This window comes from Protomyctophum bolini, assembly GCF_963924005.1.
Source record: "Protomyctophum bolini genome assembly, chromosome: 9".
NCBI classification, from domain to species: domain Eukaryota; kingdom Metazoa; phylum Chordata; class Actinopteri; order Myctophiformes; family Myctophidae; genus Protomyctophum; species Protomyctophum bolini.
Window position 1 is genome coordinate 9,796,651 of NC_137870.1, and position 23,608 is coordinate 9,820,258.

The window sequence follows — 23,608 nt, forward strand, 5'->3', positions numbered from 1 at the left end:
GTCAAAACTGCCATGACATGCATCATGCATGTTCTTTACAAACGTATGTACAACTTTTGCTCACAACTATGCACAGTGTGTGTGTGTGTGTGTGTGTGTGTGTGTGTGTGTGTGCGCGACATAGGCCTACTGTCTATATACTGTAAAGGCAAGAGGAAGAGGTTGGTGGGAAGAACAGTGTGGTTGCACAAAGAAAGACCAAACCCAGTCAGGCAGGCAAGTGCAGTCCCCCTCTGGACAATGGCCAGGGGCTTTTATTCTGAACAAAACGGAAACAAACATTTTAATAAAAAAAAAGATAATACCGGCTCCCACTGGAGCTATACTGTCTGACCGTGAATGACCACCTCATGTGCTGGTGTGGTCGTGTCTAACCAAACAGCTCAACTCTCTCAGGCCCCTTTTCCACCGCGCTCGAACAGCTTCGGTTATTTTTTTCCCTGCCTAATATTGAACCAGTTCAGAGCGTTTCTTTCCACTGAAGATGAATCGGTTCAGAATCATAAAAAGTTGGAAGTTCGGAACTGGAACACCGGGTTCTGTGAAAGCACCCGAGGTTCCAATAATCTAGAATGGAACCATAGAAGCAAAGTTCTTATTTGGTGGAAAAGGGGCCTCTGTGTGGCGCCAATGAGCTGGAATGCAGCCTTCCATCACCAATCGTGATGCTAAGGGTGGTTAAAGGCAGGAAAAGTACATCATCATTATACATAAAGTACAACAAGTAGTAAAATATCAATACTGTACGTTCAACAAAACAGAACTGTACTGTCAATACTGTACGTTCAACAAAACAGAACTGTAGACTGTCCATACTGTACATTCAACAAAACATAACTAGACTGTCCATACTGTACGTTCAACAAAACAGAACTGTAGACTTTGCTACTTGCTAAGTTGCTACATGTTTGTTACTTGACTGTAGTAGTAAATGTGCCTCTGTTGTAGCCGCCTCTCTACATGGTGTTTGGACTAGGAATTGGAAGTGATATTATAAATTATACGTCAGGACGAAAATATTGGATTTATTACTTAAAGAAATTGAGAAAATGCGGCTTTATTTCCGATAGTGACGGTGAGAGAGATACAGGAAAGGAGGGAGAGGTTATGACATGCGGCATAGATGCAGTTTAGTTGTGACCACCTTTTCGTTGGTCACCTCATAAGGTGAACACCTCATCACCGAAAATAGGCCTTTAGGTGAATTCGTTTTTAATTAAAGGCAACAAAACGTTTAAACAATATCTTCATGGCAGTACAATAACAACAGCAATAAGCCATGCATCACTTCATAAAATGCAAGACACCATATCTGATAATCCTCATGTGATCTTGAAATGGCAATAAAAATGTCTACACTTGTCATCACTTTATAGTCAAAACAGTACCGTGGAACAAGGTCATGTATTATTACATTCTATTGCATGAATGAATTCCAGCTGACCCACTCACCCCAGGCGTGACTGTGCTGTGTCCATGTGGGACGGACACCAAGTGTTTGGTGCGGGTGAGGGATGGGTGTCCATTCCTCTGAGCGTACTACCAGCCAACAGCAAATCCATCAACACCTCTGAGGGTAAATTCCAGTTTCCCAGCAGGTAAAGGACAGATGTACATACTTACATACCAAGTGTAGTGCCCCCAGCACTAGACCCGGCACACAACAGCCCTGCTAATCGTGCTCAGCCCTGTTGGCACGACAGGTTGTGCATCGGTCTGGCGACGGAGTGGGAGACCGGGGTTCAATCCCCACTCCCTGCGAATCAATATAATCTGGCGTAGTCGGCAGGACGTGGAGCGTGAGATTCTCACGTGAGGTTCATGAGGGACGACGGGTGCGGCAGTCCACGGCATGAAGAGTGAGGGCGCACTCCAAAGACTAGGGGGGTGATTGTGGCACCGGGGGAGGTGGACGCTTTTCAGACAGGGCATTAGTCCGACATTCATCCGCATGTCAGACTAGCGTCTGTTCCTGTGCTTGCGGTTACGGTTAGGTTAGGAGATGAGGTGGGTTGTCATCTGTCGGACCAATGACTTGTCTGAACTACGTACTGCACCCGGCACCAGCCCACAACAGGCCTGTCAATCGGGCTCAGCCCTATTGGGGAATTCATAGGTTTCAAAATACTGAATGTTGTTTTGCCAGTGCTAAGGACTGCACCATACTGTAGGTAGGTTTCCACGAGGAAAAAAAAGCACAGTGGGGTGTGGGCAGCGTTGATTCCTACTGCTTCTGGCCCCTTTTCCACCGGGGTTGAACCGGTTCGGTTCCACTGACAGAACTGGAACCAAAAAATGGTCGCCGGTTCTGTGAATCACCAAGGTTCCAAGAATCTATAACGGAACCAGTTCTAGAACCAAAGTTATTTCGGTGGAAAAGGGGCCAACGGAAATACCCTAGCTGGAATGTGGTGAGGTGGACACACAGGAGAATGGATTGCAGGTCAAGGCCAGGGGGGGTGGGTTGGTTGGCACTGGCAGGTCACTGAGGCTTAGAAATAGGATTCTTCTCTAGGAAGTCTTTCAGCTTGGTGGGATAATCTGTCATAACCCCCGTGGCTCCCAAGTCAAACGCCCTCTGAAAGTCCTCCTCGTCATTCAGCACCCAGATGTATACCTAAAACCAGATATGCAGAACATGTGTCATTATGGGCGCTTGGGAGGCGGGTCATTGTTTTCCGACGGTGTGTTTGTCCGACTCGCCGCGTAGACTTGATCTTGTTTTTTTATATTATTGTGAGGGTGGCTACAGGTCATGAAAGCAGCCTTACCTGGATTCCCCGGGCAGTTAAATGGTTAAACAGAGCTTTCCTCATCAGCAGGCTGCAATTGAAAAACATTAATTAGCAAGGAGTCGTCAGTGAGTACAGCAGATTATACAACAGGTCGTTTCGAGGAAGGAATCTGATTAGTTGAAGTAGCCCGTGCTTCAAATCAGCACACCTGACGTGCGTATTGGCTAAATCTGGCATGAAATATGGATTCCTATTGAATATCTTAATTACAATGAAACTGAGTTGCCGTTTTGTTTAAAGGGTAACTGTTGTATAATCGCAGTATTACACTCGAGGCTGTACTTTACCAAGATTATTGGCACTTCGGCGTTGCTTACGGGAACTCTACTAAAGCCTCGTTCCTGCAGTAATACTATCGTGCCAATAATCACGGTAAAGCACACCCTCTCGTGTAATATGGCTTAGGTATGTCCCACTGTAATGGTGCAGCTACAGAGGTCTGATGAATAACGAATGCTAACAATTTACACCAATGATGATATGCCCAAAATGGGGATGCCAGGTGTGCGCGTGTGTGTGTGTATCTTACCCATCTGCTAACCAGATGATGATTCGCTGACTCTTGCCCATCGCTTCAGGATCCTTCAATCTGTCACATACAGTAAGGAAATTACTACAGTAGGAAAATCACTCCACATGGAAAAGGAAAACGTTGTTGTCGCAGACATTTACAGATGTACAGAGCATGATTGTACCTCAAGCGCCAATCAAGGTTTTTTAAGCACATTCCTTAAAGAAAGTATGTGCAGATGTAAATGCTTGGTTGTTATGAAGCAATTATCCCAAACAACAAGTGCAATTAAGGTGCAACAAAATCGGTTCATCTTTATCAAAAGTGCAGCATGCATAATCGGCTATCTGATCCTTGTCTGGTACTTGTCTGATCCACTGTCTGGTACTGTGCATACTATCCTTTTGAACTTATGGGCAATTGGGCATGTTGTACGGTAATCATTTAATTGTGCAATTATGAGATCAGCTTTCAAAATGCAGAGTGAAGGAGTAGTACTAAATTAATTTAAATCTTGTATTGTGTCCACTACAGCAACTTACTTGGAGGTCAATTTAAGGCTATTCCTGTTGTGTACAGTATGTTTAGCCCCTCTTGAAATACGCCTAGTGAGTGACCCATATTCGGTTGCCACACAGAACATAATAATCAGTGTTGTGTGTGTGTGTGTGTGTGTGTGTGTGTGTGTGTGTGTGTGTGTGTGTGTGTGTGTGTGTGTGTGTGTGTGTGTGTGTGTGTGTGTGTGTGTGTGTGTGTGTGTGTGTGTGTGAGTGACCCTGGGTCTATGGGTCTCCTTGTAACACAGTCCCTGACCTTTATCCAACTGTTTTCACATGCAGACTACTTGGCGAGTTACATACAGCCCATAATCTCCCGATTAGCCTTGGTGGAGTGTTGCGTTACCCACTGTAGCCCACTATTACACTAGAACCATGAAGTTCAGTAACAACTTTTTATTCCCTAAGATATACGACGACAATAACCTCATAAATACAGGTGCAGTGCAATTTGTGAAATATCACTTACTACCTATAACCTATTTGGCTACAGTTCAAACAGTAAAACCATTTTTAACAGTTTGTTGCTTTGCATAGTTACCGTACTTTGTAGGGACGTAGTCTATATACAGGCTATTGTACAAATTCAACCAAATACTGGAATATTAGTTAGAAAAGTGGGGTGAGCATCCAATAGTATTTCTCAAAGGCACAGTAGAAATGTATGTAAAAATAAATTGCAAAGCATGTGGTAGTTAATTTTAGATTGGAAGCCAAGGTTATCTATTCATGTCAGTATACAGTATGATAGATAGACTTGAAACTTGCTTGAGACAGGTAATTGTTCACATTTATGTAAAAGTAAGCAATTTTACCAGAGCCTCTGATGATCTCTGCACATAATACAACGTTTGATAATATTTGCTTCATAAGAAAAGAGGACAGTGTGTCTTTACTTGGTGAAAATAGAAGGCATGGGGATCTCCAGAAACTGCTCCTTGAGGGGGACGAAGGGTAGAAGGCCGGTGTAGAAGAGGCCTAATAGCTGTAGTACTCTTGTAAAGCTGAACAACAATGGGATACGAGGATTCTACACACGCACGAACGCACACGCGCACGAACGCACGCACGCACGCACGCACACACGCACACACGCACACACACACACACACACACACACACACACACACACACACACACACACACACACACACACACTTAGATTCTTCGTCATAATGAGAAATCATAATATGAGATGATATTATCCAATTTCCATGAAGTTAGACACATTAGAGCCATGAGCCCAGTAACACAATGGCATTAGGGCATTGGCATTAGAATCTTCTTACAGAACAGTACACGGTAGATGCAAAACATTCCATTGGAAATTGTTAAGATATTACAATATAGAGCGTCGCAGTCCCGCCCCCTTTCAGAACGACGAGTGGCCCAGGAAATGATTCTCCATTCATTTTCTCCATAGGCTTTTCAAAAAGTATTTATTTAAAGACGGTTACGCCGCGGACAAAGCCAACTCGGATCGTGACAAATCATGACAATAATTACAATGTTTTGGGCCGATCAAATAATTAGTATAGAAGAAAAATAAAATAAATAGTGTTGTATCCTGCCTTTATTTTCTTCTTTCAAATTATTTGATCGGCATAAAATATTGTGGTTGTTGTCATGATTTGTCACGATCCGAGTTGGCTTTGTCCGCGGCGTAACCGTCTTTATATAAATACTTTTTGAAAAGCCTATGGAGAAAATTAATGGAGAATCATTTCCTGGGCCACTCGTCGTTCTGAAAGGGGGCGGGACTGCGACGCTCTATACTTAGTAGTGTGTTGACAGACATACACACATTTTTCACAGACCCAGCTTTTATTTGACCTGGGTAGGTGGACTGTTAAAAGTTCCAAGAGGCGGAATCTTGCCATATAACCCCTTAGGGTTGAAACAGCAGCTGACCAACGCTGCCGCTACAATCAATGGAACCCGGCTGTTATGTGGTGTGCATCAAGTGCGTAAGCACTGCTTGTGAATCTTTTTGCTCTATTTGTCCATGTGTCCGCAGGGACGTAGACCTTCACCTCGCCTTCAGAGGAGAAAAACTGTAAATACGGAACTCCCCGCAGGACGGACGAATTGTCGGTGCAGCCAGCTGCGTATGGTTCCGTTCCGTCCCCAGTGTAGCCCCCCGTAAATTAGCCACGAGTGACCTCTCTGTTTAAACACCTCACTATGTGAAACATAGACTAATCTTGGTCACCAAACATGGCTGTATGTGGCTGCAGAATGGCTGAGTACTATACCAACAGCCCAGCTACACGCTAGTTTCCGTGTTCTGAGTCAACTCTCTCCCAACGCTGTTTTGTTCACTAGGCTTAGGGGTTGAAGCAAATGGACCGCTATGGGTCCATTTGGGTTCCATTTCTTTGTTTTTGTTTGAGAACCACCGGCTACTAATAAATGCATGTTCAGATACAGGATACGGATGGGGAAACGTCTCTCCCCAAAATGCTATATGGGTAAGGGCACATTACACATTACAGTACATTCACTTACCTCTTTGTAACACTTCTTGACAACCTGGTTGCTGACATTTCCCCATACAGTCAGATGCTCTCGGTTATACTGAGTGACCAGGTCAGAGACCTGCAAATATACAGCACATATTATTTAGTACAGCAGCTTCATTACAGACACCACTCCTTTGTCATTATCGCTCCCTACCTAAACTACTTTGCCTTTTTTACTATTTTGAAAAACATTTTTGAATAGTTAAAATAGCCAATCTACATCGACACGTTGTGAGCTTGTAGATTGGCTATTTTAACAATTCAAAAATGTTTTTCAGTTACTTAACATTATCGCTCACTACCACAAGATGTAGCCTGCTGCATCACAGCTTGTGCGTATAGGCAACTTAAAGGGTTAGTTCAGATTTTTGGACATAAAGCTGTAGGAAATACTTTCCATTAATATAGTGGTTGCAAAGGTATAAATTGAGTCCTGTGGTGGGAGTTCTGGTCTGGTTTGTTGAATATTAAGTAGTTCTGGGCATTTGGTGGCGGTCACTGTGGATTTTGTGGAGTCATTTGTATTGTTGATCTATTTCTACGTTCAAAGTTGAAAGAAAGTTGCACTATATTATAGTGCAACTTTATTTCAACTTTGACCCCTCTGTCACATGGAACTATTGTTTTGTGCTGCTGATGGCCTGGGCTAGTGATACTGGACACTAAAAATAGTTCCACTATATAAATGGCAAGTATTTCCTACAGCTTTAAGTCCAAAAATCTGAACTAACACAGCGCACGCACACACGCACACTCACACACACACCTTCTTTACGAGTGTGTCATTGTTGACCTTGATGTCAATGTTGACAGGGGTGTTGGGGAAGGCCTCAAACACATCGCTCAGCAGAGGCATGTGTTTGTCCTCTCCACCCTCACAATAACACTCTGCAGGGGCAAGGTCACACAAAGAATAATTACATCATTTTACTCAAGTTCTTCATAAATGTCATAAATGTTACAATTTACAATTTAGGCATTTAGCAGACGCTCTTAATCCAGAGCGATTTACAATAAGCAAGAACAGAAAGCATGGCAATACATCACATACATAAAAAGTAGTTGAAACATGCGTAAGCTAAGAACGTAACAGTGGAATATCTATATAATGAAACTATAGTATACATACTATACTATAAAGTGCTATGACTAAATGAAATGCAATTCTAGTGCTGTCTAGGTAACATGCTATAAGTCTGTATAAAATGCTATCTAAGTCTACATAAAGTTCGATCTAAGGGGCTAGGGTAAGTGCTACGGGCCATGATGGAGCCTGAAAAGGTGAGTTTTCAGACTACGACGGAAGATTGGGAGTGAGGCTGCAGTTCTGATGGGAAGTGCATTCCATGTTACATGTGTACAATCAAAATCTCATACATAATTTCACATCACTTATCTAGCAGGATAAATATAGCTAGTTTAATCGGTTTCCCCATTACTGACTGCCTGTTTCACACTTTTTTGCATGCATCATAAATCAAGATGTAGGCAACAACACTTTGTATTATATGTTATTATTGTGAGCCAGGCTGCATAGCCATTAGCATTCTCACCCCTCTGGAAAGTTACGCCCAGCTTGCAAAGGTAAGGGGGCAGCTCCTGCGAACAGCACACAGTACAACAATGTAAGCAGAGTACTAAGGCCTCATGTACACTAAGGCCTCATGTACACTAAGGCCTCATGTACACTGGCAGCCAAATCCAGCCTGAAGCAGATCTGTGCCACGTCCAGATTGGAATATGATTTGTTTAAATAAGTAATAAGCACAAACATGTCACGTGGAATCTGATTTTGTTTTTCTTGAGCCACATTCAGAGGTGGTTTCAAATCTGATTTCAGGAGATCCGCCTCAGTCTGAACGCAGTAACCTGATCTAAATCGGCCTCCATAGCTTAATGAGTAGTATTAAAATGTCAGTCTTTTTTATGTCCAATGTATTTGTATTTAGTTCATAAAGTTACCATAACTATAATTAAAAGCCTTTGAAAGACATTTGAAATTAAATTAAAAAAATTACTTTTCAGGATCTACAAGCTCAAAACCCATCGCAGTGCGACGCATTTTGAGCTTGTAGATCGGCAAATTTTTCCTCTGTCGTAGGACACACTTGGTTGCTTATACTCACAGCGTAGGCCACGTCAGAGATGTAGGAACTGATGCCCGTGGACCTCGTTAGGCTGGCGTCATGTGACACCACCACGTGTCCATCCTTGGTCAGGTGGCAGTCCAACTCTAGCATCTCTGTGCCAAGACCCACTGCACTGCATGAATCAGCATGCACGACGTCGCACACACACACACACACACACACACACACACACACACACACACACACACACACACACACACACACACACTTTGTATCAACATTTTTGTGATTCCATTCCATTGTGGTACAGCATCAGGGGATGTAATGTATTAAAGTGACTTTTGTTTGGTTTTGTTAAAACGTTAAAAGCTCTATATTCCAATCGTTGCTGTGTAGAGCATCTCTTCAGTAACAGCCAGGGGTCTCTTCTGTCTCTCCAGCTCTTTAATATACAGAAATTATTTTGTGTTTGAGTCAGTATATCAGGTATCAGATTCAATTTTATAGATCAAATTTTGTCTGCTCAGTGGTCATTTTACATTTTTTCACTTCAATTTCACTTCTTTATCCTGTATCCTGCATGAGTTCATATTCTTCTTCTTTTTTGCGGCTTTCGCCTTTATTTTATATTTTTTATAGAGGGACAGACAGTATGCTGACAGGAAATGGGGTTGAGAGATGGGGGAGTGACATGCAGTAAAGGCCCACGGCACACTGCCAGACTGGAATACCGGCCAAGGTGCCTGGACCGCTGAGCCACGGCCCAGGCCAGTTCTTTCTCATAATTGAATAAGATCTCTCCCTGAAAATGTATTTTTTCTTTCTAGTAAATAGCTAGAGATATCCCCTTTTCTGAACTAAATCCAACAATGATTGGAATAAATTAACATAGAACTATAAGAAAATCACACCACCTTTGATGATGTCTAGGAAATTGATCTGCAATAATAAAACAGATATAATAATAATAAAACAGATATAAGTGATAAGTTACAGTTCATAGATCATGTAATGAGTTATAGTTCATAGTCCATACTGTAACCAGAGATTCTGCATTTGCACTGTATGCTTGACAGATGAAAAAATTGACACAAACCCATAGGTACACACATACTGTACACATAACTGTCTATAACTATACTTTCTTAATACATAGGCAGTGTAAAACACAAGATTGTACTCACTGCTTGAAAGCTGCCATGGTGTTCTCCAGATTTTCTCCTGCCCCTTTTGAAATAAAGTAATCGTTAATCTCCCCATAATCCTCCTCGTTAAAGGACAACTTTGGTTTTGTCAACCAAGGTTCATGATTTAGGTTGTTATTATAGAAAGTAAAAGATGAGTTTTAGCGATTTTAGCCAGTTTTGATAGGGGGGGCGGGGGCATTCAAACAAGTGACTAAATATGTTTTGTTTTTACAAAACTGTGATTTCCTTCTATTATTATTTACTATAGTTATACTAGACCCCAGGTAATTACAAATGGCCAAAATATGACATGATCTACTGAATGTGAAGGTGACAAACTGAAGAGTGAGCCTATGACACACAGTATGGCATCCTCCTGAACCGTGGTAAAAAAAAAAAAAAGTTGTCCTTTAACATACTGTCTTAACATAACTTTTACATTTTTTAATTTAATACGGCCGAACTGACCTCCTCGGTGTGAAATATGCTTGCTGCGGAACGCTGCCTGCTTCTTCCGGTGTAGAAGAGAAGGGTATTTGAGCAGCAGAGCAGAGGTGAGCACATAGCCCGTCAGTGTGGAGAACACGTACAGTGCAGCACACATGATCTGGAATTAGGGATGTTAATAGTTAACTGATTAATCGCCGTTAAGAAACAGTTAATAACTAATAGTAATTCATCGAAAATGTTGCGGTTCTATCATTGGGTGGTTTTTTGTGAATGTAATGCTGTCTGCGCGCGCGTGGCCGAGGAACGGCGTGCACATACAAAGATGCCATTGCCTGGCCGTGTATCGTCAATGGTCAAATAAATATTTTTTGTGCCGGCAGCCGACAGGCTTCTTTTGTTTAAAGTGGGAAATTTGGTATAAGTCTTTTTTATTGGCCTAAAATTGTCTATATACATACATTCATGAATTCACTTGCTGGAATTTTTTATTAACATCAGGCAAAATTGTCAAAAATGTCAAACTTTCCTTATGCTTTAAGTAGCATGTGACATGTCAAACATTATGGGGAAGTGGCTATGGCTGTTTTTAGCCCAAGGAGTGTATTTTGTGCAAAACTAATGCTTGGAATGGATTCAGAATCATGAAACCCCCCTAGTTTCACATGTTACATGCTTAAGTTTGACATTTTGCCTGCCATAGGATGTTAATGGTAGGGTCATCACAAGAAACCCCTATAAAAATAATTGCCCAATACCGACAGCCGGTCAGCAAGTGGATTCATGAATATATGTACAGTATATAGAGAATATTTTAGGCCAATAAAAATTTTCCACCCGTCCACCTCGACTGCCGGACTATTTGATGAAGGAATATAATATGCCTTTTGTATTATTTCTGTATCAGCAAAATGTAGATTTTTATGTTAAGAGCAGTAGACTTAGATCAAAATTAAGATTCTACAAAAACGGCGCTTATCAACTAACGGTTAATCGATCGATAAGCTTATCAAAACTTATCAATTAACTATTAATGCATTAATCGATAATTCCTATCCCTATTTGGAATTTAGCTGAAAAACAACAAACAGTCAACAATTAACTGTTAAGTGGTAAATGAATCCACTGGCCACCTCCGGAAATAAGAAATACAATTACAATTAATACAATTATTGTGCTTCTGATTAATTGAAAATGGAGGACTAAGACACGTTTCTGGTTTTATCCTATTAGCAGATGTTGTATTGACCTGTACTTTAATTGAACTGTACCATTCTGCAAACTGTTAATACAACTTTCAATCAATCAATCAATCAGATTGTTGAAATCTTTAACATCAGCCAACCTTGAAACTTGAAAGTTAAAACAATATCATGAAGACTTTAATCTGATGATGATAATAATAATAATAATAATTATTATTATTATTAAACAATTTTATGAGAGCAATTGAAAATATTAAATATAACGCATTCAGGCAAAATACAGGAGTAAAAGCAATATAGGCTTTAGCTCCGAGTCCGCGTTGACCTGACCTGACCGGATTGACATACAGTACTATAGTACTGTAGGCCTATGTCAATCAGGTCTGGAGACTACGCGAAAGAAAGGGTTTGTTCACGATGTCACATTGAAGTGGTCTTTAACATTATATATATACCGGGTACACTGTCTGGACATGATGATGACCACTGTAAATGGAGTATCATTCTCCACGATTGACCTACAGTACACCTGTCCTGACCAGTGACATATATAATAACTATGGTCCTGAGTCTGACATGACGATGACAGGTGCAATGAAGGAACACACGATCAGATACCGACTGCCCTGAACGTCTTGAAACACCATGGATCATTCAATATCAATAATATATTATAATATATTATATATTAACCAACTATAGTAGCTTCTTCTTACCTGAACTTGACTCAAACCGACCCAGGCAGAGAGAGGCTAGCAATTAATGTACAATTACTGTACAGCAAACTATTATTTGACGTTAGCGAGCTAACCTGGCTACAGGAAATGAGCGAAGCCTGATAGGTCTGCTCGAGGAGTCCTCCTCAGACTTTTTTACTTTCGGTTCCATATGAGATCACAGTGTCCAGGTTCGTTTATGAGATGAGATCAAGTAACATGATTAGATTGACAGACAGTACACACAACGGAACGGAACGCACAGCAGAAAGCTACGCGCAAGCGCCGGGTGCAGTCAGTCGGTGCACCGAAAAGAGACGATCCACAAGCTCACAACGCGGTCGAGCTACGACGCGTTGTGAGCTTGTAGATCATCATCGGCTGCACCAGCACAGCAGCGCGCATGACAGCACAAACTGTCAAACCGGTGTGCGCATGCGCCAATTACAAAATGAACAGAATAATAATGGCATGATTGGCAATGGCATCATCCTGCTTGTCTGTCTCACTGTAGCCTCGGAAACCCAGACGTTTTTATTTCACACTAAATAACAGACACACTCTAGTCAGTGTAAATCCGCATAGCCGTATTATTATTAAACTGCAAAATGCAAAAGGATAGCCGGCCCATGCAGTGAGGCATTTAGTTCCAGTGTTCCACTCCCATAGTGCCACTAGAGTGTGCTATTATACACGCAGTGGAACTATATGCAACAGAGTTCATTGTGACAGGTAACTAAACACACACAGCTGAACGTAATAATAACAACATTAAATATAGGTGTGGTTTATTTGTAGGAGCTGACACAGACTAGAGCTGAATACCTAAATGATACACACCCACAACTAATGTTCTCTTGGCTTCACCTGTGTCACACTGGATATGTAGAGTAGGGTAGGCCTACATTGAATAATATGACTCATGCAGGCCAAAGGTGATGTGATGATGTTACATTTTTACGATTAATCTGTGTAGGATTAAGATTATGATCTGCTTTCACCGTAGTCTATGAGCTAGAACATCGGATGCATGAAGTTATAGGCCAGAACAATGTGTCCAAGTCTGTCAAAATCAGACACATTTGTACAAAGGTCACTCAGTCATAAACCATTGGTAGCTAGGCTAAGATGGAACCACCCAGCTGATAACTGATATTTCACCATAGCACTGATTGTCTCTAGTGTTTTTTAAGAACCGTTCTAGCATTACAAAGAAGTATAGGCAAGTTATTGGACCTGACACTGGATAAAATAAAATAAAATAGCTTTTTCAATTGAGGAATTGGAAACATGTCTGGAGGTTTAGCAACCATCCTGGAGGAATGGAAAAGTGTTGAAGAAGAGTATCATGACCTTCAGGTAAGAATGGTTTCATTAGACAGGCAGTAATTTGCTGTTTTTATTGTTGGTTACCTAATGTTAGTAGTTCAGAAATATAAAACTATTAAAGGAGGATAGGTTCAACTTCAAGACCATTAAACAAACTAGGCCACTAGGGTATGTGAATTCTTTGAAACGGGAACAATTACAAAGCATTGAGGACTGCTAGATGCAACTGTTGCAACACTAGATTTATTTTTAAAATATGTTGAATCTAGAGTTGCAACACTTTGACAACCCATACATCCAAACAGAAGTCCTGAAGGATACAAACATATACGAGTGGTTTGCAGAATTTATTTTCCTGGCTCACACAGACAAAATATACAATTGATTACCCTGACCATGGCTTTGTATCTTGGTTTGGATCTTGACCAGCCCCCTCATATACTGTAAATATATTTACAGTATGATTTTAAATTGTAAAGTATTGCAATCCAATTCAAGTGAGATTCACATTTAGTTATTGTATATTTAGTATTATGGTTAAAACATTGCTTCTGCTCTGCTGTCTGCACTGCAGAATGATGCTGTGTTGTGTGGTAGCTGTGAAAAGCCATAAAGCCTGTAATGTCCTAACCTGTCTGTCTGTCTCTCTCTTTTGGGGGGCTGGGTACCCCAAAATTACATAAATTAATACGAAATACCCCCAATATTTAGCTGTAAAACTGGAATTCTGGCAACTGTATTAGTGCACTATGTGGGGGCTGGGTTGTCTCTGTGTGTGTACTGTTGTAACTCTCTGACTAATAATATACTCCAGAACTGGACTATAAATTATAAAGTAGTTTTAATCCTGTTTTGTAAAGAAACTGAAACCTGTTGCCATGTTATGATGCCTACAAATGAAATATGCCATGTAAGCTAAACATTGATTGGGATATGGAGGTAATCTCTTAACATTTCTGTTATCCAGGAGAGCCACAGGGTGTATCTGCATAAATTGGATGAAATCTCCAAGCTGCAGAAGAGTTGCTCTTCAACTATTGCACGTCAACGCAGAAGACTGAAGGATATGTCTGCGTTGGTGAAGATGGCGTAGGTGTCTGAAAAACACACACATCACACACACATAACATCGGCGTTTCTGTTATCAACATACTCTGTGTGTGCTCTTTCATTAAAAATGCAGATGCAGTAAAGGGCTTGCCGAAGAAGAATCCAAAACCGTAGATGAAATAAAGAAGAACATGAAGACACGACCGAATGTTTTCTTTGAAATGGAGGCTTTCCTTCCCTGCAAGAACAATGGGTGCTGATTTCAAATGCATTGGAAAGACTGTCATGAAGAATTGTTTTGTTTTGCTTTGTCTTAAGTTTGCAAAATGTTCTATTACTGAGTGTGATGTGGCCTTTGTCTTAAATATAATATCTTAAATTACAGACTGTATCTTAATCTGGTCCTTGGAAATGTAAATGTAACTCTTCTCAGCCAGTCGTCAAAGTAAGTGGCATAATGGTAAAAGCTCCATAAAACATTGTTTCTTTTTTAGTCTTTTTTCATGCTATTATCCGGTCTGCACAACCCAATAAGCTACATGAAAATATGATTACTGTCATAAGTTATGGAATAATGAAAATAATTAGCATTACAGTATACTATAAATGAACAAAACCAAGAAAAGGCTTTCAGAATTTCTTCGGTTAATATAAATTTGTACGTCCTCAGATTTGCCTACAAAGATGAATATGAGAAATTCAAGCTGTGCCTCACTATTCTACTGCTTCTCGTCTCATTCATATGCTATTTCTTTGTGAGCTACAGGTAAGAATAATACAATTATGCTTTTAGTGTCTTAACAGCTCCTCCATACTTATCAGTCACTGTTTCCTAATCATAGGTCTGTTGATTCGATCCTAAATTTTCTCCTCGTGTGGTACTATTGCACTCTGACGATCCGAGAAAGCATCCTCATCACCAATGGGTCCAGGTCAGCTCAACCACTATTCTAATTCAACTGCAACTATTGACAGTCGTATGACAAAGTGTAATAAATCCGCTTAAAGCACTTTGCATGTACAAGGGACAATTGTTCATAACTACCAGTTCATTACATCTTACACTAAACGCTTTCCATGTACATTAACTGCAGTACAGTATGTTTTCCATTTTTATTGGCACTATGTCATCAGTTAAATGCATAGAATGTAAGAAAGAATAATATATTATATTTTAATGGGACATGTTTTGTCTTGTAGAATCAAAGGCTGGTGGGTCGCCCATCACTACATTTCAGCTTTTTTGTCTGGAGTAATGCTAACATGGTAAGATTAAAAGCAGTTCACTTTCACTATAGGCCTGTAAACGTATGTTTATTTTACACATCACTGTGTACACCACACAGTGCGGTCAAACAAATCTATGAAGCCAGCATCGCAACATAATGAAAGACATTAAAACATTATGGTTCAACCCATAGGAAAACCAGGCTACTGGTAACGTGGCACTGGTCCGACACTCATTAGTCCGACTCTTAACCATGACTGCACGTGGACGCCACGGGGTGAGTCTTAACCGGCCACAGAGTGAGTCTTAACCGGCCACACCGTAGTCGGACTAAGGGGAAGTCGGACTAATGCACAGTCACCGTAATACTTCCAAGTTTCAAATCTGTCAACAGACATGCATACATGAGACAATTGGCTCAATATGAGGAGCTGATTTTGAAAGCCTCCTATTAAGTTGTTTGGAAGGCTTTCTAAAAAAGGAAATAAGTTTAATATACAGGGGCCCCTGCTTGAGCTATTGTTGAAGACCCTGCCCTAGAGTCTCATGCTCTGTATTAAGTGTGTTTTTATTATAAAACAATGGCAGACTGTTTGAATTTTACGCTTGCTACTGGATTAAAACATTTTTTTCCCCTCCTCCTAGGCCTGATGGGACCTCGTACAAGATTTTCAGGAACCAGTTCCTTGCCTACTCTTTGTACCAAAGTAAAGTCAATTGGAATAATGCTTTAATGTGCCTATCCTCAAAATAAAGTCTTAAAAGTTCATTCTTCTTCCAGTTGCCTCTTTGCATACACACTTTGCGTGTATTTGTTTTTTTAGTAGGGTTTTCATGTGTTTATTTTGAAACACAGGTTTTGTCCAGTGTCTGCAGTGTTATTATCAGAGTGGCTGCCTGTACAGACTACGAGCCCTTGGAGAGAGACACAACATGGACCTGACAGTGGGTGAGTAGTGAGTACTGTACAGTGTACACTGTCAAATTGAGAGACTGATTTGTTTTCCTTTTGTTCATGTAAATTGAACATTAGTGAGTTTTATTCTCTTCCTTTTGTAGCCTCTTCTTTAAACTTAACCTCATGAACCCTAACCTACCGTACATGCTCACAAGCTTGTACATCTATTTCTGAAAAGATTTGGTGTAGAGGGAAATACTAGTGGACCTAGTAGTGCCCTGAGGCCGGGGTCCCTCAGACAATATAGTATACCCTACCATTTCTATTCTGGGACGAACATTCAGCTGCTTTTCATTTTGTTTTTCAGAGGGATTTCAGTCCTGGATGTGGCGAGGGCTGACTTTCCTTTTACCCTTCCTGTTTTTTTGTCATGTGAGTATGTGATGTGGTGCTGTCATGAGTCTCGGCTTTACTCATGTTTTTTTCCTCTTTCTGTCAAGTCATGTATTCAAATCTGTTGAATCACTATTGTATGGCTTCTTCCCTAGAAAGTGCTATGTCAGTGGGGAATAATAATGCATCGTCATGCATAGAATATAATAGGACCCAGAGCTTTAATTAAGTTTAAGTTTAATTTGTACATCAAGGTAATTGAATTACTTACTTATCCCCATTACGCCGGCTGGCGCATAGGCCAGAAATAAAGTTTCTCCACTTGCATCTGTCTTTGACCATCTTCTCTATGGTCCCCCAGCTCTGATGTTGTTGCTGGGGCTTTTCAAACAAATGTCCAATCCAGTGTTAATTAATGGATAGCAGATCGATTAATCGATTTTTTTTTTCTTGCAGTTCTGGCAACTTTCCATTGGCCTGACCCTCTACAAAATGGCCCAACTCCCAGAATGCCCAGAGTGGCAGGTCTGTCTTTCAATGTTTATTTCCCCTATGCATTCACCACCAGTGCTAGAATATTACAGTGAAAACATAATGGGTGAAAATACACTGTAACTTTTAATCCACTGTTTCCCAGTGACAGTGGGTCCGGACCATGGAGCGTAGTCTTGCGCCCCAAGACAATGTGTCTGCGGCCGCGCAGCCGCAGACACATTGTCTAGCCTGGGTTCCAGCCTGAATCGCTGCGTTCCGTGATTCTGAATTGTGACATCTTCAAATCCGCTGAACGCAGCAAATCGTGCTGGAACCCAGGCTACACATTGTCATGGTCCCCTTAGTTTTTGTTTCCTACATAAGGTTTTTAATCATTTCAAAACATTCCCAAAACTGTTCATGAATTAGTGAAAATAGCCGATCTGTATCTGTTATTTTCACTAGTTTGGGTCCTGGGAGAATGTCTTAATTTCTGTTATGGGTCATGGGGGTGAAAGGTTTGGGAACCACAGTTTTAATCTATTGTATCTCCCCCCCACCCCCCCCCCCCCCCCACCCCAACACACACACCTTTTGCAGGTTCTGGTGTCTGGTCTCTGCTTCCTTATGCTGTTCATGGGAAACTTCTTCACCACTGTTGCTGTTGTTCGTCACAAGGTTAAGAACAAAAGTGAGGAGAAACCAAAGAGTCAGTGACGAGGAGCAGGATGTCCAAACTAAGCAAAAAGTCATTCACACATGAGTCATGACTTTGTCCCAGGTCAAGGCTTATTATCACTTTCTCATAGTTGACCTAATGTTAGTATGGATGTAATTCTCTCTGTCTCAGCTGTTTTAACTCTGCCATAAATATCTTTGCTGGTTAAGTTTAAACATTTGTCGGTTATTAGAACTCATAAATAAACCAATGAGGACGTGCATCATGGGAAATCATACTTTGTTTGACGACACCTTTTAACTCGTATGAAATAAAATAATCCCTTGTGAAGCTTCTACAAAGAGCAGAATGGTAGCTCAAAGCTCATTGTGTACTTTATCTTTTGCAGACTTGCCTTATTTGTGTGTACACATGATGTGCAGTGGATGGATACTGATGGATCTGTTTTTTTTCTCCTTTTCTTTTGTATGAAATAGGAGTTACTAAATAAACCAGCTCATGGTCACAAACATCATCCAGGCAAGACAGACAGGCTAGTAACAGCTAATCGGGTTCAGTCGGGGGTACGAGTGTAAGGCGGTCACATTGCAACAGCATTTAACAATTTAGGCCACATTCATTGCAATTTATAGTGTCCCTCAATAAGTTACCGTTTAGGTCCCAGTACTCATCAAATACCAGAGCTCTGAGACTGGGAGGTCGGGGGTTCAATCCTTGGCCGGGTCATATCAAAGACTCTAAAAACGGGACCAGTGCCTCCCTGCTTGATACTCTGCATCAAGGGTTGGATAGGGGGTCCCTGAGACATACTAGCGTCATGTCCAGGGGGTGTACTTGGTTGTACATCAAGCTGCATCACACTACAGAAACAGGCCCTATGGGCCTCATGTCTCTGCAAGGCTACTTACTTAGTCATCAAATTCATACACGGCACACACAATACAAATACCACTACAAATTGTACAAATAGTTATTACTGCAATCTCAATAGACATGGCGTAGAAAGAGGGAGGAATTAAACAGGTTTTTAAAGTTGCATGATTAAATAAGTAGCTAAACATGATCATCTAACATGAGTGCACAGAACACTTTCCATGTGGTGGGCAGAGTGAAGCCTTTTGCAGAAGGCTGCTTTACTTATATACAGGTGCTTCTACAAAAATGAGAATATCGTGGAAAAGTAATTTTTCTTCCGTAATATAATTCGTAAGGTGAAAGTTTCATATATTCTAGATTAATTGTGCATAAATATTTAAAACCTGCCCACAGTGCCAAAATTACAAGTGATTGGTGTATCCATGGTATTACTCATGGCCTGAACTGACCTGAACTCCACAGATAATCTAGGTTGTATTGTCGAGATAGGTGTGAGACACTAGACTCAACAATACAAATGAGTTTAAAACTGCTATCACCTCCATGCCACACCCCATTGATGAAATAATTTGTTTAAAAGTAACCCAGACCATGTATTGAGTGCATAAATTAACATACTTTTCAGATGGTCAACATTACTTTATTATAAATGTTTTTTTAGCGGTCTCATAAAATATTCTAATATTTTGAGATGGGATTTTTTAGATTTTCATGAGCTGCATGCCATAATCAAGATTAAAACAATGTTTTAAATATTTCACTTTATGCGCAATTAATCTATTTTAGAATATATTATATTTTCACCACGATAGTCAAATGTTTTGAGAAGCACCTGTATATAATGTATTACATTAACCACACAAGCATTGCACATGATTTGAGTTAACCCCATGCCTTAAAAACATTAGACCTACTTGATCCCATGGGATCAGTACCCTGACACTGCCTGAGTTATTTTGTTTCACTAGTGATTCAGGGGCTGGAAGTCCAGCTAGAAGTCCTAGCTTTCAGCTTCACGCAACTGATTGCTGAATTTTGTTTGAATACTTCGTATTCGTCAAAATTGTAAGCGGCACGGAGGTACAATAATTATTCAAAAAGGAAAAATGGTGTACTTTTTAAAAAATTAAACCAAATGGACCCAGAGGGCTGTATTTTGCGTGTCTTAAGTACCAGGTCTTATTCCCTAACTTGAGTAAACTAAAGACCTGGAGGCGTGATCAATGCCATTTGGCTATTCTGAGTGGCCAAAGAGCATTGATCACGCCTCCAGGTCTTTAGTTTACTCAAGTTAGGGAATAAGACCTGGTACTTAAGACACGCAAAATACAGCCCTTACTCTCAAGTGTTACATTATGTTTAATACTTAATTTAATCTACACTATTAGAGAATGTAGAATTAAATACAGCATGGAATTGTGGGGTCTGAGAGGCTAAATGTCATCAAATGGTGGTCCGTGGCTCAAATGATGAATAAATAATGGTCCTTGACATGAAAAGCGTTGAAAACCACTGCTCTAATAATGGATGGTGTCAGGGTATTCCACATTATGGTGGCAGAGTAGTAGAAGGAATATTTCCCCATGTTTGTGCTAAATTTGGTAGCCTGGAAACCAGACAAATTATATTAGTCTGGCCATGCCAGGTTATACATTTGGGGGGCATACTGTACCAAATCGTGGGCTCTACTTTTTGGTCCCATGTTATACCCGTCTGAAAAAGACGATAAAGACGTCGTTGGCGCTGTGGGAGTTGCTAAAAAAGCAGTCAATTAAGTCGTTGGCAGACATTGAGTTAAGACACCTATGAGATCTTAGAATCGTGCAGCACTAGTTGGCTGTCCAATTCATTTTAGTCAATTAAGCACTTTGATGTCATTAAAAAACAAAAGAGAATCGTGTGAGAATCGTGTGAGAATCGTAATCTCAATTCTCAAAATCGAGATTCAAGTTTGAGCAAGAATTGTGAAGGGAAACCTTTTTGTTTCCCAGGCTACCTCTACTCAAGTACCCATTCAGTGTTTACTGGCTGTGGAGGAAGAAGAGAGGACAGGGACAACAAAACAACAAAATGTGTAATAATATCTCAAACTTATATAGCGCTTTTCTGAGTACCCAAATACGCTTTACATGGGGGGGCTTTACAGAGGTAACAACAAATTAAAAACAACTTTAATAGAAAAAGGAAAAATAACACTAAAAGCTAAAGAACATTAAAAGACAGTGAAAAGGGTTAGGGTTAGGGTTAGGTTATTTAGTGCGTTGTAAGTGGTCAGGACTCAGGAGTGTTTTGAATCACCAGACCTGAGGGAGTGAGAGGGGGCATGGCGTTTGAGGAGGTCACAGAGGTATGGGGGAGCCAGGTTATTTAGTGCTTTGTAAGTGGTCAGGAGTGTTTTGAAGTGGATTCTTTGTTTAACCGGTAGCCAGTGTATGCAGATTTTCAAACGCATTTGAATCACATTTGAAACACGTTTACTACAGCAAACATTTATAAATGTTAATTGCTTTAGGTTCAAGATTACATAACTTCTGCTATTGTTGGCTGTTTGTGTGCTTTTTGGAAATACTGAAAATACAGTGTAGTAATAAAATGTCCCCAAAATATAAAAAGCTACTCTTATTATGGAAAGACAATCATATGACTTCACTAAGGTCAGGCTTGGCATTAAACCTTCATAAAGTCGTACAATAAAGCATAAAAAGTGATCCCAAGACATTTATCCTATTGTAGACTGAGGGTGTGCGTGCGTGGCTGTGTGAGTGCGTGCGTGCGTGCATGGGTGTGCGTGACTGTGTGTGTGCATGTTGTGACAGTGTGAGTGAATGCATGCAGAGTTGCAGACTGAGGGACAGAAGGTTAGGACCATAGGGTTAGAATAACTAAAAGAAAAAAAGAAATCTATCTTGCGTCCTTGATACTATTAACATAAACAGTCTTTGATCATGGTTTCGAGGAGGAGTGGTTTTCAACTAGTGGTCCTTGAGGAGGTTCCAGGTGGTCCCCATGCTAAATGATGGAGAGTTGGTAACCAAATGGACCCTTAATCCTTATACTGTAGATCTTTAAGTTAAATTATTGCTAAACATCTGCATTACTTTCAGAGCCGGATCTACCGTTGGGCTAGGGACCCCCGACTGGGGGCCATCATTACAATTTCTTTTTTTTTTAGTTTTGCAATTCAATTCAAGTGAGATTTCTGTTTAGTTATTGTATATTTAGTATTATGGTTAAAACATTGAGAGCCAATTCCCTGTCTGCAGTGTGCACTGCAAGCCCTAAAGCCATGCACAGCGACTAGTGTCTGTCTGTCTGTCTGTCTGTCTGTCTGTCTCTGGGGCTGGGTACTTTGATTGATTGATTGAAATATTATTAACAGTTTGCAGAATTACAGTACATTTCAAGCACAAACTCAATACAAAGACTGTTAACTGTGAGTGGACGACCCAATTAAGCATTACACTTGTTTACAAGAGGGTCCACCTTGTTCAATTCATCAAAACATTTAGAGACGTACAAATAGACACTTCTATATACCGGTAGTCAAAGAACAGAACAGGAATTCATCATAAAGGAGGTAAAAAGGGAAAAGAAACATATACAGTGAGGGGAAAAGGGGGGGGAGGCGGTGGGGGGGATTCAGATTTTACGGGGGCCAGTTTCGAATTGCAGCCGCCCGTAGGTGCCCTTTGAGAGCGGTTTTGAAGGAGTCAAGGGATTCGCATGTCTTAATGACTGTTGGTAGGGCCTTACACATTTACCCCAAAACGTACGTAGCCTACCCCAAAATTACACCAAAATACCCCCAATATTTTGCTGTAAAATTGGCAACTGCATGGCTGTACTCTTTCTTTATTGCTCATCTCATACTGGCTACTATACTAGGGTAATGCAGCCACTATAGTGGCTGCATTAATTCAGGGACTAGTCTGTCCGCCTGCCTGCCTGCCTCTCTTTTTGGGGTGGCTGGGTAGGCCTACCCCAAAATTACAGCAAAATGAAAACAAAATGAATACCCCAAATTGTCTGGGGGTATTTCGGTCAAATGTTTGTGACCGAATCGCGTGCCACTTGGCGCAGCCCAAGGAGGGCCCTGACTTTTGGTCTAGCCCGGGCGCCCTAGGGATGGTTAATCCGGCCCTGATTACTTTAATAAATTAATTTACAAGAATGTATATAAGAATTGTTATTTTGATCAACGTTATCTCTGTTATCTCTCCAATAACATCAATACAACATGGAATTGTGGACATATCCTTTACTTTTGGTTTTGGAGAGTCCAAAAATGGTGTTTTGGTCCGTGGCTGATCAAATGCCTTTAATTAATCGACCTTGATATGCAAAGGGTTGAAACCCCCTGGTATAATAAGTGAAGGTGTAGAGATAGTGACTGCAGAGTCACCATGGAACATGCAGAGTTGCAGACAGGGCAGGCTGTTCTGTTGGCTGGGATTACATAACCATGAACTCTGGCACGCTGCACTTTACCACTCATGTATTATTGCTCCTCGTCACGTATACGGTGGGTACGTGAAGGAAGGCAGCGTCATTAGGTAATGCATTTTAGATCAGACCATGTTGGGGGAGAGGAAAATAAGATAACACGTACGTCCGTCCGTTAGAAATACAATTAAATCCCCCGTGCTGCTGT

At 40.8% G+C, this 23,608-nt stretch overlaps 2 protein-coding genes across 5 annotated transcripts; one reads left to right on the forward strand and one right to left on the reverse strand.

Moving 5' to 3' along the window:
- Positions 1-221: 221 nt before the first annotated feature.
- Positions 222-12,348, reverse strand: gdpd1 (glycerophosphodiester phosphodiesterase domain containing 1). 4 transcript variants are annotated; one of them, XR_013964592.1, is made up of 12 exons: positions 12,031-12,348; positions 10,131-10,269; positions 9,660-9,702; positions 8,512-8,647; positions 7,939-7,984; positions 7,152-7,273; positions 6,372-6,461; positions 4,760-4,893; positions 3,325-3,384; positions 2,772-2,823; positions 882-2,617; positions 222-837 (listed from the first exon to the last, which is right to left on the reverse strand). XR_013964592.1 is itself a non-coding variant. In XM_080771983.1 (11 exons), exons 2-11 carry the CDS (start codon positions 10,264-10,266, stop codon positions 2,483-2,485), a joined length of 954 nt encoding a protein of 317 aa, XP_080628109.1. In that variant the 5' UTR covers positions 10,267-10,269; positions 12,031-12,348; the 3' UTR covers positions 222-2,482. The 4 variants fall into 4 exon arrangements, 3 of the variants coding, with proteins under 3 accessions (XP_080628109.1, XP_080628111.1, XP_080628110.1); XM_080771983.1 differs by having other exon boundaries at positions 222-2,617; XM_080771984.1 differs by lacking the exon at positions 222-837 and having other exon boundaries at positions 2,577-2,711; positions 2,767-2,823.
- A 926-nt stretch (positions 12,349-13,274) lies between these two features.
- tmem120ab (transmembrane protein 120Ab) lies at positions 13,275-18,130 on the forward strand. The gene is made up of 12 exons (XM_080771649.1): positions 13,275-13,389; positions 14,327-14,448; positions 14,543-14,662; positions 14,795-14,854; positions 15,080-15,175; positions 15,252-15,341; positions 15,610-15,675; positions 16,283-16,344; positions 16,494-16,586; positions 16,903-16,967; positions 17,385-17,453; positions 18,003-18,130. The coding sequence occupies exons 1-12, from the start codon at positions 13,321-13,323 to the stop codon at positions 18,117-18,119; spliced, it is 1,029 nt and encodes a 342-aa protein (XP_080627775.1). The 5' UTR covers positions 13,275-13,320; the 3' UTR covers positions 18,120-18,130.
- Positions 18,131-23,608: the final 5,478 nt, after the last annotated feature.

Bases quoted from the DNA above. Each gene is read 5' to 3' on its own strand.
- gdpd1 (XM_080771983.1), bottom strand. From the start codon at position 10,266: ATGTGTGCTGCACTGTACGTGTTCTCCACACTGACGGGCTATGTGCTC. The intron at 6,462-7,151 runs GTGTGTGTGTGA...GTATATTTGCAG, and splicing joins ATGACACACTCGTAAAGAAG to GTCTCTGACCTGGTCACTCA. The intron at 2,618-2,771 runs GTAAGGCTGCTT...ATCTGGTTTTAG, and splicing joins TAACTGCCCGGGGAATCCAG to GTATACATCTGGGTGCTGAA.
- tmem120ab (XM_080771649.1), top strand. From the start codon at position 13,321: ATGTCTGGAGGTTTAGCAACCATCCTGGAGGAATGGAAAAGTGTTGAA. The intron at 16,587-16,902 runs GTGAGTAGTGAG...TTTGTTTTTCAG, and splicing joins CAACATGGACCTGACAGTGG to AGGGATTTCAGTCCTGGATG. The intron at 16,968-17,384 runs GTGAGTATGTGA...TTTTTCTTGCAG, and splicing joins CCTTCCTGTTTTTTTGTCAT to TTCTGGCAACTTTCCATTGG.